We start from the raw sequence: 16,716 nt of genomic DNA, 5'->3' as shown, positions 1-16,716 counted from the left end.
ATCACATTAACCACTCCCAGAACCTTGCTCCGGAAGATGATATCACTTACAAATGCTAACAATCGCTAATTGAATACCTTGTCTGTTAAATTACCTTAACGTTAACTTTTTCATTATAGCAAGTCTGAGAAGTGAGAACTTACATAGACAACATAGAAGTAAATGTCAAGCTGTCGATGTCAACATTGCTGCTAAAAACAATCCTCATCTTAATAACCTTTCCTTACATTCTGTTATTATTGTTTTATCTTGCTATACCTATAATATATAAAAAAAATAGTTAATAGGCAGGTGGTAAAATGTCTTACGTTTTACGAACAATTAGTCTACGTCCAAGAAATGTAATCGTTAGGTTATATAATAAGATAGCAATAACTGACGATGGATCCACGATTGTAGCTTTACATCAAGATAGAGATTTTCCTTATGAATATTCTAAGCCCCTACCAGAAGAAAATAAACGAGATGAAGGCGTTCTAAGGATGACTGATTACAGTGAAGTCAGAAGAGTTTTCAAAGAGATGAAACCTGAAATGGCAAGAAAACAATTATCTTCACTCACTTTAACAACAGAACACAGATGGTTCCCAAGAGCGAGAGATAAGAAAGCTAAGAAAAATGAGATGAATAGACCTTATTTGTAGATTAATGTTTAGTTAGAACTTACATGTAGTTAAAATAATTCTAAAATTCATTAAATTAATAAAATCAGTAAGATTTTTTATTCACCCTTATTAGGTCGATATTCCATATTAAATGTTTAGCATTATTGGTTTAGAAAATGGTATAACAATGTAATGGTTAATATGGAAACCAATCAACCCATGTCACTATAGCTCAGAACCCTGATGAAGAGAATATAGAGTTAATATCTAATGTATCTTCAAATTGTACTAAGCTTAGCAAGTACAAAAGGTTGTAATGGATACATGCTCATTAAAACTACTAATTTTTTCAATATGTAGGACAAGATAGTAATTAAATAATCGAATGAGGGTAGGTCTTCAATCACAGAAAGAAAAGAAGTTGTTAACTGATTGTAAAATATAAAGTTATCATTTTTTTGGTCTTTTTGAAACTAATGGATTTAACAATACACAAATAGTAATTTAGAAGTAGGATTTAAGTGTTAATTTGTTAACACAACCTAACTAGGCAGCTATATAGCTAATTTTGATTTTGTAGCACAATTAAATTTTTACCTTAATTTTAAATTTCTTTTACTAACTTTAACTTACACAAATCTTATTGTTTAGGGGGCGATTGAACTTTTTTAGAGATTACCATGACTTTAATAAAAAAATCCAAAGCCCCTGATGAAAAAGCAGGTTTGAAAAAAAATCGCACATTTATAGTGGGCAACACTGATCTTGTCATGTCAAATACATTACCATTTGACATGGATACCAATAGATACTCTAAATTTTTCTTCTCTTTCTCATCACTCTTTTAACATCGGTTTATTTTGATCCTTATTCCGTTTGAATAAGATATTAGAAAGCGAAACAGTAACATATATTTATAATTTGTATTTGTGATGTGACCTAACACGGCTAGGTAAGAAATGGCCCTGACACCCTGACAGAACGAAACGAATAAAGATCTGACTAATCTCAGCTAATTTCATTTATAGAAAGTAGACAGTTATATAGTACATCTGAAGGATTACTTTCGTGCGTCTAATAAACAGTGATCAACGATTGGACCGGTTTCTCAAACTTTATCAAATAAATAACACGGCAACATGAGTTACAGGGATACGGTAAGATAAAAGTGTTTTTTTTTAATAAACTATGCATTAAAACTATTAGTTTACATCTTTGTGAAGAAACACTACAAATTTTCTACTGATTTGTAACTTGTTCTCATTAAAATATACGTATTGACCAAGGTCAACTGTTATTAATAGCACTCGGAAATCAAGGTCGTTATCAAAGCCTATTTTTTAAGACGTAATAAGCTCTATACATGATAACTTAATTTAAAACGCAAAACATTTTGTGCCTTTGCTCATTCGAGTGTGGATAACACCAATAGAATGTTATGTCTGCATATATTAGAAGTATAAGTAAACAGATGCTTTACATATATTAATAATAATAAATCAATTTATGTAATGTATTATTGTTATTATTATCTATTACATAGATTTCTTTAACACATTCAGTTACTTGCTTGAATAGTACATAAAATAATAGAAGCAGTATAGAATGTGTTCAGTATCTGCGGTGCATGTATGACAAATGCTTGCTATAAATTTATTTGACAAATTGTCAACAGTATTCACTCTATCCGAGAACACATTCCTACAGTGCTGCAAATGAACAACGAGTAGGAAGCTACTTAAGGACATTAATGGTATTTATTATGATGTGGTTTCTGTTACTCCCTTAATTTGCCTTTGTTAATAATAAAAATATGTTGCAATGAAATATATATTTTATTGCTTTTCACTAAACATGGTTCCTCCAATTATTATAAAACATTCAACATTATGAAAATGATGAATAAATCTGGAAAGATAATTTAGTACTGCAGCAGTTTCTTAAACATTTTTAATTAAATAATGTGTACTTGACAACAAGAAAATTCTCTGATACTTGGCAGTAGAATCTTATTGGATTATGTTTTCCCAAGGACTTACTTAAATGCTATTATTTAAATAAATATTGGTGCAATTTCTGTCTGAACCATATCTGTGTGGAATTGTTACAATTTGGATTTTTAATGTTATGGATCCATTGTGTTTGCTTGAAAATGATATTGATGTCTTTCATATTGCATGTTACTTGTTTTGTCTTAATAATCCAATGTGTGCCCTTTCTTTACCACTTTCTATTTAGCTGCAGTGAGAAATATGTTTAGATCTACTTTACAAGAATAATAATTCGAATTGGTCGAACAATTTTCTAATATGACAATTTAAAAACTTTACCATATCTATGGCATGGTAATTTCATAGATTATATCAAAAAGTTATAAAACATTTTTTATACTTGCAACACTGATTTGTGACCAAAAATAATAATCTGTTATTAATTTAGTGAAACAGACCACTTGTGTTTTACATCAACATATTGTTTATAAATTGTGTAAATCATAATGGGTCAGCTTTTAAACAATTGTTTAACATATAAATCTCATGTGCAGAGTTATGGGGCGTCCCCATCATCGGTGCTGAATACAATTCCATCTTACCGGTCAAGGGTATTCACTGATGTTCCATACACAGCAACACCGGATGTCAATGAAGTTTATCCTGGGCTTTATGTTGGAGACGCGTAAGTATTATTAATATTAAGTGTTTTATGCAGGGTAGACAAATAAAATCGAATTGTATCAAAAAACCAATCAATGAATTTACTTATCTCATTTTCAGAGTTGCTGCCAAAGATAAAGCATTTTTAAAGAGAATGGGTATCAACTATGTCTTGAATACAGCAGAGGGCAAACGCTATACACAAGTTGACACAGATCACTTGTATTATCGTGATTGTCCGGGACTCCGGTACAAGGGGTTCCAGCTTATGGATCTTCCAACAACAGATATATCTAAATACTTCCATATTGCTGCTAATTTCATTGATGAAGGCATTTCAAGGGGTGGTTAGTTGCTTTTATTCATATTTGCTTTTTTATATTATTCAAATTTGGAGCTTATTAATATTTTTTATTGCAGGTAAAGTACTGGTTCATTGTTTAATGGGAGTATCACGTTCGGCGACTTGTGCTCTCGCTTTTCTGATGATAAAACGTGGGATGTCTTTCACTGAGGCTCTAGCTTTAGTCCGCTCTCGACGAGACATCCACCCCAATGATGGATTCCTTCGCCAGCTGCAGCAGCTGGACAAGGAGCTGCGGGTGTCTCGGATTCGCTGACAGTTAAATTCTTACCAACCCTTCAGTATGCCTTACGATTATAGAGAGCGGCGACATCGCGTCCGCAGTCTTGATCGAGCTTACACCAATCCGTATTTAGAGTAAACAGCCAGATATATTACTGAAGGGTTATAAAATATATTTTCCGATAATCTAAAGCGAACATAAACAGGTAAATAAAAACTCTATTTGAAAGTTTTATTTTTTAAAACATTTTCTTCTTTGGATAGTTTAAAACACATGTTTGGATATAGGGTATAAACTTGATTGCTAGAAGTTTTAATAAAATTGGAATTTGCAATTTTTTTGTATGAATGTTAAGAACATCGAATATATTAATCACTTGTTAAAATATTGTTTCTCCTGTGCCATTTGAATAGGTGTTAGATTTTTAAAATCTCACTAACATTAGAAAGATTAAGAAAACAACTAAGTGTAACAGATTAATTTATGTATTGTTAAAAATAAGTGTTTGGATTTACCAGTACAATTCTATAGCCTTACCACAAGTCATAAGATGACGCTATATTCTTGCTATTTAGACATAATTATTGTAAGTTAAACATAGATTTCACTTCAAATATATAAAGTTGTTACTCTGCACCTACACATTCATATAACTATAAATAGATATTTTCTTGTATAAATGTAGAAATTAGTTTTAAAATAAATTTCGGGTGACATGCTGTGATCTTGGATTTTTAAGCTTGTTTCTTTGTGAGGGCTGCTTTTTTTGCCAGTCATAGGTTTTCTTGATTAAGAAACACAAGTCAAGTTGGTGGTATCAAATCGCATATAATCATAGACAATATATTGTCAATATGTTTAATATAGAGGACCTAATGAGTGAGTATATTTGTGATCTGTCAAAAGAAAATCAATGTTTTATTGTTATCTAAATATATTTAGCGATATGTCTAGTTATCTATTTAGTTTTGTCAAAGTTGTTTATTCTCAGTTTATATGGGAAGTCAAAATATGTATTTGCTAGAATGGAATATGAAGTTTTAAAAAACCAAAGAAGGAAACCATTGTGATATAGGAAGTTGAAAAGAGTTTTAAAATTGACTTTTTATTTTAGATTTTCTTATCAATGGATTCTCCCATTTAAAAAACTGTCGTAGTTTATTAAAATTAAGCTCTTGATTGCCTTATATTGTAGCTCTATCAATAGATAATGATTTGAACAATTTAACTGCAAGTTTAAATTTAAGCACTTTGTTTACGACTGTGATATAAATTTTATTGTAAGATGTCTGTATGGACTTCAACACATTAATATTCATTCAACCAAAGATTGTGAGGCATTCAAGGATTACGCGTGTGAGCGAGTTTTCTTCTTACCTCTATATAGATACTTTATGGAATTTATAATCCCACAAATAATGTTGTCTCTGTCTTCTGTGGGAATGTCTGCAATAAAATATAATTTATTAGTGTAATTGTAATCATGTTTTAGTACTATCATGTTATTAAAATATAAATTGATTGAAATTGACCAATTTTTTTTAAATTCAATCCTTCCTTGAACCCCGGTGCAGGCAAACTGTTAAGAAATTCTTTCTCACTAATATTATAAATGCAAAAGTTTAGACGGATGAATAGATTTGTTAGAGTTTGTAGCCTAAACGGCTGAACGGATCTGGATGAAATGCATAGATCTAGAACAATCTGCAAGAACACAGACTAATTGCTTTTTTTTTTTTATAATTCCACGCGGGCGAAGGCTAGTAATCCATAATTGTCTTTCTCGTGATCCTCAAACAACATACATAATTTTTAGCAGTTTAATCTAAACTTAGAAATGCAGAGAATTTACTGACGTCATCAATCTCCTTTACAAAACCAATTTTTTTTAGAACGACAACTGGCAACACAGTGTTGGTCTGACAGCTCTGACATTTTTAAGTTCTAATTTGACAAGTTTTTAATTATAATCTGTGCAGTGATGTGATGCTGTTATCGTTCGTTTCGGTGGCAAATAAAAATTGTTATTTTTAAGTAATATTTTCTCGTAATATGTCTAAGAACTAAGTGTTAATAATATACTTGTTATCTATAAATATTGTACATAATGGATGAAAAAGAAGAGTTGCATCTAACCTCTCAAGAATTACAAGTTTTATCAGAACTTGACAGGTAAATAATAATTTGTAACAATAATAATGTATACCAATATTTTCCCCTTTTTTACATAATTATCATTCAGTATGCTGTGTTTTAGACAATAACGTTTACTACTAGTTTTTTTACATTTTTCATGTTAACTTGTCAAAACTAAAATGCAAACGCATTTATTTCTTGGCTAATTATAACCTGCACATTTTTTACTGATGTATAATAATTCAAAGTTATAATTTCAAGAGTTTAATAACAGCTATAATGTAAAATGCATTTATATATGTACATGATCACACTGCATTAACAGCCTAAGATTTAAGCAGTAGTCTGCACATTTGCAAAGTTTAATATTCACTGTACAACAGATCTACGTAGTATCCAAATTATTGGCCATTTTGTACATTTACCTCCTGCTTAATATTACTTAATCTTTTGCTAACTTTTTTTAGCGGTATATGAGAGGTTATACAACACAATTCTTTATGATGATGTTAATAAAGTAAATTATTTCGTGTTATTTCCAGTCGGCAATTTGGATTTCTGAAGCTGCGTGGTAGTGAGCATGTCAGAACACGGGCTTTGGTACTCAAGGCAGTCAAATATTTGGAAGGAATGTTGGTACAAGTTAAGGTATTAATGATTTCTTAACTATAGAAATGTTACAAATTGCATTATTAAATTAGGTATTTTGTGAAGATTTTAGAATAAAGGAACAAGTTGTTATTATTGTTGTTGTGTGGTATACTTGTTATTGATGATTTATTTGGCTTTTAAACAATATCAGAAAATCAATGTTTAAAATCAAAGTAATCTACTTCTTACTTAATTTATAAATGCGAAAGTTTGTATCAATGGATATTTGATAGAGTTTGTAGCCTAAATGGATCTCGATGAAATTTGGAGTAGGATAGTTTGAGACTTACTTTTTTCAATTCATTGCGGGCTAAAGCTAGTGTTACATCAAATAGGTTGCATAACTCTATCAATCCTCTAATATTAATATACTAAATATTAATGGAAGTGCCATTTATGTATAAAATAATATAATTTATACTAATATTATAAAGAGGAAAGATTTATACTTTTTTAGGTATTGAAATAACTCAAAAACTACTGGGCCAATTTCAAAAACTCTTATATCATTAAATAGCTACATTGCATAACATAGGTTAGATTTTTTTAGTTCATTAATATTATGCGAATGAAGTGTAATATGAAATGTATTGTATTTATAATACATTTTTCATTTAGTTACATAATGTTTGGATGAACTTAATTTTTATTTATTATTACATTTTTGTAAAGTCATTGACTTGGAATAAAATTTATTAATATCATTTCTATTTACTAGGAAGAGGAAAGAGCTTGTTCACCGGGCGCTAGAAGAGACATCTGTATTGATCCAAAAACATACTGTAAATTGGGACATTTTCATTTACTATTAGAAGACTATGCAAAAGGTAATTAGTGTTTTTTTGTATTGATTACAAATGGTTTTTAAGCCATAATTCGATCCCTTTGTCTTGTTATCCCATATAATTTTAATTGTATTTATCACCTTCCTTTTTAATAATTAGTATGGACTCAATATTTAGTTTTAAGAAATGTACTTGTGTAACAATCAAATATACTTTCAGCAATGTCAGCATATCAGAAGTTCTATGCTTTGGAGCCAGATAACTGGAAGGATCCATTGTTCCTCTATGGCCTAGGACTCTGCTACTACCATTACAATGCTTTCGAATGGTGAGTTCTTTTTTTGTTATAAATATATAATGCCAGTCACACACTTTAGGTTTTTCATGGCAGTTTTGTGTATATATGAAATGATTGCAAATGTATAATTGAATTTAAGAATACATATAACTGTGCTGTAGTCACATAGACTTTATGCTTGGTTCACACCTGGCCAGTACAGTTAGCCTGTAGCGCATATCGACTGGACTGACATTCGACTGGCATAATGTGGAACTTAACTGGAGCCAGTGAAATGGTGAAGCACTATGCCAGTTGAATGCCAGTCCAGTTACTGGGCATTACTGTCCAAGTGTGAACCAGTCATAAATTATCGCCTATAATGAGTAGGGTATGTATTTATAGCCAAACCATGAACGTAAGAACTAGCTTTTCAATGTGTTCAAAGAAATTAGTTCTATGTTTTTCTGTAATATGAAAGTTTCTATATTTCTGGTATGATTATAAGATTGAAACTGTAATACAAAACCAAGTTTGTGGCGTGCTGACATGTATTTTGACCTTGCCAGTGTATGTGGTGCCAATTCAAAGTATTTAGTACAAAATCTATGTATCATATCTGTATCAATATCATCATCATCACCAGCTCACTATATGTCCCCACCAGGGGGCTCGGAGCGTACCCCAATAAAGGGTGACTAGGCCATAGTCAACCTTGCTGGCCAAGTGAGGGTTGGTTAACTTCACACATATCTTTAAATTTCTTTGCATGTATCAATATGTGAGTGAACAATTACTGCATCTAAATTTTTTTTTCATTTTCATTTATCTATTGAAGTAAACTTGAAGTGCCCGGAAGTGGTCCTGAAGAATATATTGATCTCTGGCACATGAAATGGTCTGTTTACTAAAAAGATGAATAAAATACAATCAACTCTAAATTATATTATTATTATAAATCTTCGTTTTCGTGCCTAAATTTATGTAGCAGTTTCTGCATCTATAAGTAAAATTGAAGATACTGGGAAGAATTGATTCTAGTGGAATTTTCGCTAGTAACGAGAAATCTGAACAAGGTTTCGCCTGGGACGATGTCAATATTCCGCATTTTTATAATTGTCATTTTATATTTATTTAAATAGATTGTTATAAGACGTTTGTTTGTGTTTAATGATGTAACTTTTACGTGAAGTTATGATTTTAGGATAACAGTATATTTGACTATACTGAATTTTTATGATAGGATTGTCAAATGAGAATAGAGCAATTTCTGACAAACAACTGCCACAATGAATAAAAAAAATATATACGTTTTATAGTTTCCATTGTCAAAAAATATACAAAGACGTTCATCTCCTTCATTCTTCTCGAAATAATAGCGATAACCGTTTTTCTCGGATACAATATTAACCAGACAAATTGCTGTATTGTGAGAAACAATGGTAAGAATATAAAAATGCATTCGGATTGTGTGTGTATCCAGGTATTACTTATTATAAAGAATATTCTCGAATTTAGTAAATAAACCGAAAGTTACATTAAACATTAATATATGTTGTGCCTTAAACTTGTTTAACATAAATATCTAGATTTCTATTCAGAACCGAAGTAGGGGAAAACGGGAAAACTGGTATTCGCTTTCCTCCGAGCCTATTAAACATAATCTAATAGACATCCACAGCAAATAAAGATAAAATACGTTTTTGTTTTATTTGCAAGAATATAGGATAAAATACTCAACTAACTAAAGTTGGCCAGTTTTTCTCGATATAAAAATACTGTCATAGTGGAATTTTAATCTGTAAATTTCTCTTCAAGGCAAATTGTGGCAATTTAGTCACAAAAAAAATAGTGCAGTTATAGTGGAGTCAGCAGATCAGGTAATGCAATAATATCGCTGTCGAGTTGTTTTTTTTAAATAAGAGCTGATGAGTAAGGCAAAATGATTATAAAGTTTACAAATTATCCGCACCAATTTAACGCAGTTCACATCATTTACAGGTATTTCAAACTATTTTTATTATTCTGAATTAGGTGTTTTGATGTGGGCAAAAAAATCTTAAAAAAACACATTACATTAACGAGCTATTTAGTATAAAATTTATTAATGATGTAAATGATTAGGTATTTATTTTAGACGTTTGAGTTTATTACATTTTAATGTTAAATGTTCTGGTTATAACATATTATGATAATTGAGCATTAAAGAGGATAATTATATGTATAATATCGTAGAGACTACAACTGTGGAAACTGCTATAGGTATATTATTTTGTATGATGTAAATGATATGTGATTTAAAATTTTCCCACACTCTTCCTTCTCAAACGTGCTAAGTAACGGTATGCTATGATGTTTATATCAGGCGTTGGCGTTTGGGTGTATTTTGTTTATTTTTAAACAATTATATAAATACCAAATTAAACGCTACTATTTTAGACCATGTTTATAATTAAATACAACGCTTGTATTTTGATAAATATGTTTTATTATTAAAAAAATATTGCGAAACGAAATTAAGTTGTTCCATTCCATCTTGATATTTGAGCTAGATGTGAACTTCGACCTAAGTAAATTTGTTTAGACTTTAAAAGTTGTGTTGTATTTTTCTAGCGTTTTGTTGATTTTAGTTTAGTTGGTAGTATAATTCGTGTTCGTGATTCACCGGACGTAGGACGAGCGCGAGCGGGGCGGGGTGGGGCGGGGCGGCGTTAGGGCCGGCGCGGGACGCGGGCGGCGGACGGTAGGGCGCGGAGCGCGGGGCGGTGCACGCTGCAGCGCGAGGTCGTCGCTCGCTCGCGCCGCGTACCGTCAGTCGGGAGCGGGATGCGGTGACGTAAACTGCATCGGCGTGGGCCGCGAACGTAGTGTAGGACGGGACGTGTCGTATTCGTATGTGTCGAGTGCGTGCTCTGAACCATCTCGTGTGATCGGTGCTTTAGATCTGTGTTTCCGCCGACGACGCGCCCGCTCTCCACTACGTGGGTCGCCGAGGGCCCATCGACGCATCGCGGATCCGAGGATCCCCGAAATGGTGAGTGCGGTCGAAGCTCCCGATCGCGGTTTGTTTACGTCGGCTTTCGAGCCGCCTCTCTCTCTATCGAACCTGCCGCCTGTATCCCTGCGTCGCTTTCGCACGCGTCTCCTTCTATTTTGTTTTGTTTTCCAAAATGTAGACACCTACGACGACGGCTCCGGGGCTGGTCCCGCCGGGAGGTCGTGTTTTTGCTAGTGTGCACGGATTGTGCAGTTTTTTGTAGTGTATTTTCGCAGGTAGGCAGCCTTCAGAAAGGTCCTCGCCGTTATCGTCCGGATCATGGAAGAGATTAAAGCACAATTAGCGACGGGGTGCAACGAAGCTGGAAGGGCGATAGGTGCGTGTTTGGTTAGTGCTAGTAAATAATGAACTCGCCGTCGCATAAAATGTAGGTCGGTGGAGTGTGGTGTCGGCGAAGGCGGTGCACGCGATGCCGCACACTGAGCCGCTCCCTTCGCCTATGCCTGCCTGCATGCACCTTTGCTTGAGTGCGAGCCACTACCACTGGTGCATTGTTATGCCGACATTTGTATGTGTAAGTACCTAGCTATGGCTATGCGATGTAAACTAACGGAACTTTAAGGAATGTAGAATGTTCTACTCTATTACTTCGTTATTGAATGTAATTTAAATTATTTAGGAATTAACTGTTATATTATCAGTTTACGTCAAGCAATGTTTATGTATGTAAAGTATTTAAGAATAGTGAGCTTTCTTCTTGATCGTTTGGATTAGAAAGCCGTCGTCTATAAGTGATCTTACCTAGAATTAGTTTTAGTGTATAATCTCGTGATTCGCGACATGACGATTGCGACTGACTACTCACGCCACAACTATACAATGCTGTCATAATGGTTACGTACGGTCGTAGGAAAATCTGTGAGTCATATGCGAGCAGTTTCGCGCACTTTTGTCTGTCCGCCTTGGGACGACGCGCCGCACCGCGCCGGTAGTGGTCGACGGTCGGCGATACGCTTGGAAATTTAATGAGCCGATGATTACCTACATTGAAATTTATAATTGACCACCACGATACTGGAAAACCCGTTCCTCCCGTCACACGGACCGTGAATAATAAATACCTCCTTATCACTAATAATTTTAGCAAATTCTGACTTGCCGTTCATGTCCAAAATTATACTTCGAAAGAATTCGTTCGGCGAATTTATTAGTAAAAAATTTGCAACCGCTCCTTTTCGGGTAGTTTCGCATCTATTAAAATTAGAATTTGTTTTACATGAAGAGTTGACCTTAAATGGTATAGTCTTACAATATTTGGTTAGATTACGTAACATATATAGCCGGTATCTAACAGGCGTATGTCGCGATAACGGCTGCTCGCACATCGATGCTTAGTCGTGTCGCGATCAGGCGCACGTGTTATCTACGCTCCACCGCTACCCGCAGGCCACACCTAACGGTACCAGCACTATCCCTGCGTGCGAAGCTTCGACACTCGACATAGCGTCATTGCTCAACTCGTTCCTCTGAATGCTCTTTCCCACGAATAGTATTACCTATCTATACCGGAACCGCTTGTAGTGTCCGGGTGACCGCCCAACTTATTCCATTCGAGTTCGTTCCCCGTTGCCGCGGTCGTTTTGTTTGAAGGTCAAGAAAAAGATAACATGTTTTTTTTTATAAAAATTGAATAAAAACCAAATTAAAGATATGATTTAAGTCAAATTTGAGTGGGTTGAGTATTTTGGGGATTCATTATACACTACAACCGGTTCATATCCCACGGCAGTTCTTTTTTTTTAATTTTTATTCGTATTAAATGTTACACAGCAACATTTTTTACTATTTGATGAATTTCACTAAGAAGTAAAAGATTCTAAACCGAGAGAGCTATACACAAAAATATTTGTTCCGAAAACAGATGTGGATATAAATAGCAGTCTCCGGATAGAGAAGGTTCGAGCCCAGCTGTGGGCCGTAATATAATACATAAAATCTTTTTTTCGTTTCCGTAACACCGGAAACAGTCGTTCTATTGACGCGATCGGTCAATACACGTAAAGGTAAAACCGGCTTTGTGTTCAGTATTTCCAGAAAATATTATAATTAATTAATTCTCGAAGGTAGCGGTAATAGGAACGTTCCAGCAGTATCGCGAAATCGCTTAAAAATAATACCAAGTCGAGTTTTTTGTATTTACAGTGAAGCGACGACTACGCATGCCGCATTGCTATTCAAGGGACATCGCTCTTGTTTTTTCTAGTTTGCTATAATTCCAGGAATGGTGTCTTCTTGCGTAATAGCTTGGTAATACGAATCAGCTGGTTTAAAGAAACAGTTTACAGCATTTATATTAAATGCGACAGATAATGTTGTTTCCTAGGTTCTAAAAAATAAAAAGATGCTATTCTGAACATGGAAGCGAGGAATGTGGCGTAGATTTAATTTTAATGACGAATGATGAAAATACTAAACTATCGAGTCTACAATGGTAAATTTTTGTTGTATGCAAAATCAATATCGTTTGGAAAGCTATAAACGAATTAGGGGTTGAGATTTAGTAACTATATATAACAATCTATTGAAACCCTCCTTCCTTTTGAAGTCTGTTATAGCTGTAGTGTAATATATAAATAAATAAATAATTAAATAAATAGATAAGTACACTACATCACTCCCCCCCAGAGACCGTCACTACTGGCGAAAGTAATCAGGAAAGCGGACCGTGCGACCTGAACGAGTCTTTCTACTGTCAGTCTGAGGAGGCTCGTTAGGCGCAGGAGGGACGGGAGGAGTTGAAGAACTAGGACTAAATAAAGGAACAAATGCAAATAAAAAGTATAGTTAACCGTAGTTACAGACAAAAAATGATTATTTTATCTGAGTGTTCAAGTGAATTTTTGCTACTGACATTCGAAGCCGTTTTGTTACATGGATACTACCGAGTATAGAATGCCTATGTATAGGTTTTATCGATTCTTTGTGGTAAAGATTATTGTTTGTGGTAATGAATGGCGTGTAATGTGAGCGGCGCGTGCCGAGGCAGGTGCACGCCGGCTGCACCATCACCTGTCACATCGGCACATCAGCTGCGTCCCTCGCACCTTTGTTTAGTCTCCGCACATTAGACTTCGCCTTCCAAGCCGCAGGAAGTCAACTCCTAATGATTTGTGACCTTTACGTGCGCCTGCATCTGTCGTTACGTGCGGTTTTAATCGAGTGTTTATTAAATGTAGAAATTATAATAATTACACTGTCATTTTGCACCTTACACTTTTAACGCTCTGAACTTTCGATTAGAGCATTCGATGTTATTGAATCGTTTTTTTTACTGGTCATGTGAACAAGTCAATATTTAAGTAGTATATAGGGATTGTTTTATATATCTACATTTTTGAATTGTAGGATTATACACTAATGTGATCAGAAAGTCAGTTCACAGGAAGAGGTAAAGTGTATTTTCGATCCGAGAAATAATCGAATAACGCAGTTTTAAGATGCCTAAAATCGTTTAAATTAAACAAGTTGATGAGCGTTGAATAATACCCGTAGGAAATAAAGTACCGTTCGATGAAAGCGAAACAGTTTCCGTAATTTCTGCCACGTTTTTTCCTGCTAAATTACATCGCTTTGTTCAACTCCGTTATTATTGACTTTTTGTTTAGATTCCGCTGTTTATAGCGGATGGTGATAAACTGATTATCAACATTATAATGTTAAATAATACATCACAGTTATACTTGTATATCCCGAAAGCGTTAGTTTAATTTTCAGACATATTTTGAATCCACTTTGATCAAGCTGAGATGTGTAGAAATTATTTTAAAGGTGTTCTTACTTGACCAACAGATTTGTATATTGTGTTGATGTGCGCTTGCTTGTGTGTGATTAAGGGATCACTTTCTCTTGGTAACTCTGCTAAATTTTCTGCATAAAATAACTGTTCATGTATTCTTACCATTGAATGGAATAAAATGATATAGTCACAACTGTTTTGCAGTTTCTATAATGTTATATTTAATGCAATTAAATCTTAAGATAAATTATATTAAATTCATTACTTAAAATTGTAGAACGAATTTGTTACGTGTAATAAAAAATTTACTGCTGCTACTTTCAGGTAACTGGCCTTAGATTTATGTCCTAGTTCGTAGCGTGGGCATTTGTTAACAAGTTAGCAGTGAGTATTGTTGCATTAAGTGTGACTTTGTAAGCGTGCTGTGGCCAGTAAATAGTGTTAGTTCGCCTGTTCGCTGGCCGTTTGTTTGGCTCGACAAGTTTACGAGGCCCGGTTATTTATTTACAGCAGACGGGCGCGTGCCGTGAGCCGCGACTGCGTGCAGTTCGCTTGCAATTCTCCAATGCACCGACCTTGCGACTCGGCACTAAAACACAAGTTTTTATCTACATCGCAACTCACTATAAACCATTGTAACATTATGAAAATAATCTATATTAGTTAATTACTACGGGATTTATGTCACTTAAAGAGGGTTTTTTTAAACCAGAAAACTGAACGGACGTAACTATTTTTTTTGGACTTGTATGTCCAAGGTTACAATATTATTATGTAGTATTTTTATAAGATTCATTTTCTAACTTGGTCAGAGTTCATCGGTCAGAACGCGGTGTAGTATTCGCTTGCGATACATAGTATTTAGGTTTAGAGACGCCGCTTCGACCCCGACGGAGGATTGTGCATCTAAACGGAGGCTAGGATGCGGGCTTCAGGCACACCCCTCTTCGGCGTGCGCCGCGTCACGTACGCACGAGGCGAGGGGCCGCGCGCGCATACCCACCTCTATCGGGTGTACTATGCGAAGGGCGCATGCATTATTACCTCATCGCCCTCACCCGCGTCCTCCCCCGCACCTTTCACCCTTCGCCTCAAAGCCGCATCGCTCCGTTTTAGGCCAACGCTCGGCTTGCTCTCTCCAACCCCCGCCCCCAGCGCTTTGTCGACTTTTCGATTTTCACAGAGCCGGGCTTTTATTTTTGTTTCCCTTGTTTCTATCAAAGCAACTGGGTCAGATGCTTTGAGACGTCGAGAGCGTCGAGGGCTAGTGGACGGCGCGCTGCGGTCGTCGACACTAACGGATCGCTATTTATACCTGGCGCGTGGTGCACCGGAACTGGCGGCGGTGCATTCGCTGCACTCGTCTCCCTTCTGTCAATGACCTCTGCTTTCGAATGCTTCGCTTCCTGCATTATATTGTTAGACGCGACCGAAACTTCATCGATGTTAAAGCTCGCGGATCGATAATTGACTCGACTATGCGAGAATCATAGGACACGACTAGTTTCGAAAGGCTTGTGTCGCAAGCGGTCGCCCTTCAGCTTTGAGTTGCGTTAGTGGACCCGCCCACGTCTAAAGGGCCACCTACATAAGTCTATAGGTATATTCGGCGCGCTGTGTCAAGCAGCCTGCCCTAGTTTTTGCGTAAACCGTCGCTTTTGTTTTTGCACGTGCTGTCGTCTGTTTCGTTTTATTTTCGTGTTCAGGTCGATTCGGGTATTATTCATCTCCGTCTACACTCTTTTTTAGATTCCGACTATATCAATACCTGGTTCTACTCAAGAATCTAATCAAGTTCATGATCTCAATAATTACTTTTTAGCAAATTTAATCAAGATTTAAATTTATTTTTCATATGGACATTAGTCCATAATATTTACATACACGAGTGCTGCTTATACTGTTTCGAAAGATTTTTTTAAACACAAAGCGGCAAGGTTCCTTGGCATCTTTTTTGTGAAAAACTAATTAGTCCGACATTTTAGATAAAATCACGAGTAATTAAAACTTTATTAAAATATTTTATAGTTGAATAAGTTTATATGCTTTTTGTCTCAAGGAAGTCTGGTCAGTGACCGAGCAATTAGAAAGACGACCGAGTCGGTTTAAATTATTATTTGATTACGTTATGAATTTATAAAAAGCTTAGGCAATCTCTGGAAAAATTACATACAAAAAACAATCTTGGAATAGGAAAAGTTATAAATCGCAAATGATAGCATTTATG

General features: G+C 35.0%; 3 protein-coding genes across 5 annotated transcripts in view; all 3 read left to right on the top strand.

Annotated features, from left to right (window-relative positions):
* Positions 1 to 166: 166 nt before the first annotated feature.
* On the top strand, positions 167 to 712 carry LOC106111805 (39S ribosomal protein L42, mitochondrial). Its single transcript, XM_013293959.1, has one exon. It carries the CDS (start codon positions 300 to 302, stop codon positions 642 to 644), a length of 345 nt encoding a protein of 114 aa, XP_013149413.1. The 5' UTR covers positions 167 to 299; the 3' UTR covers positions 645 to 712.
* Positions 713 to 1,401: 689 nt separating this feature from the next.
* Positions 1,402 to 4,668, top strand: LOC106111862 (dual specificity phosphatase DUPD1-like). 3 transcript variants are annotated; one of them, XM_013294025.1, is made up of 6 exons: positions 1,402 to 1,557; positions 1,634 to 1,762; positions 2,281 to 2,358; positions 3,151 to 3,281; positions 3,380 to 3,606; positions 3,680 to 4,668. In XM_013294025.1, exons 2-6 carry the CDS (start codon positions 1,745 to 1,747, stop codon positions 3,877 to 3,879), a joined length of 654 nt encoding a protein of 217 aa, XP_013149479.1. In that variant the 5' UTR covers positions 1,402 to 1,557; positions 1,634 to 1,744; the 3' UTR covers positions 3,880 to 4,668. The 3 variants fall into 3 exon arrangements, with proteins under 3 accessions (XP_013149479.1, XP_013149481.1, XP_013149480.1); XM_013294027.1 differs by lacking the exon at positions 2,281 to 2,358 and having other exon boundaries at positions 1,405 to 1,557; XM_013294026.1 differs by lacking the exons at positions 1,402 to 1,557; positions 2,281 to 2,358 and having other exon boundaries at positions 1,564 to 1,762.
* Positions 4,669 to 5,795: 1,127 nt separating this feature from the next.
* The window catches only part of LOC106111729 (lysine-specific demethylase 6A), a 34,547-nt gene continuing 23,626 nt past the window's right edge, over positions 5,796 to 16,716 (top strand). The window contains exons 1-4 of the mRNA XM_013293872.1: positions 5,796 to 6,018; positions 6,525 to 6,630; positions 7,352 to 7,460; positions 7,638 to 7,746. Of these exons, the coding sequence (XP_013149326.1) occupies positions 5,954 to 6,018; positions 6,525 to 6,630; positions 7,352 to 7,460; positions 7,638 to 7,746 (389 nt within the window). The 5' untranslated portion in view covers positions 5,796 to 5,953. The remainder of the gene's footprint in view (positions 6,019 to 6,524; positions 6,631 to 7,351; positions 7,461 to 7,637; positions 7,747 to 16,716) is intronic.

This window comes from Papilio polytes, unplaced genomic scaffold (genome assembly GCF_000836215.1).
Source record: "Papilio polytes unplaced genomic scaffold, Ppol_1.0 DF824146.1, whole genome shotgun sequence".
Classification (NCBI taxonomy): domain Eukaryota; kingdom Metazoa; phylum Arthropoda; class Insecta; order Lepidoptera; family Papilionidae; genus Papilio; species Papilio polytes.
The sequence above is the reverse complement of the archived record's forward strand: the minus strand, read 5'-3'. Positions and strand labels throughout refer to the sequence as shown.

Excerpts from the sequence above, each read along its gene's own strand:
- LOC106111862 (XM_013294025.1), top strand. Across the intron at positions 2,359-3,150 it reads GCTACTTAAGGACATTAATG|AGTTATGGGGCGTCCCCATC; the intron begins GTATTTATTATG and ends TCTCATGTGCAG. Across the intron at positions 3,607-3,679 it reads TGAAGGCATTTCAAGGGGTG|GTAAAGTACTGGTTCATTGT; the intron begins GTTAGTTGCTTT and ends TTTTTATTGCAG.
- LOC106111805 (XM_013293959.1), top strand. The coding sequence starts at position 300 with ATGTCTTACGTTTTACGAACAATTAGTCTACGTCCAAGAAATGTAATC.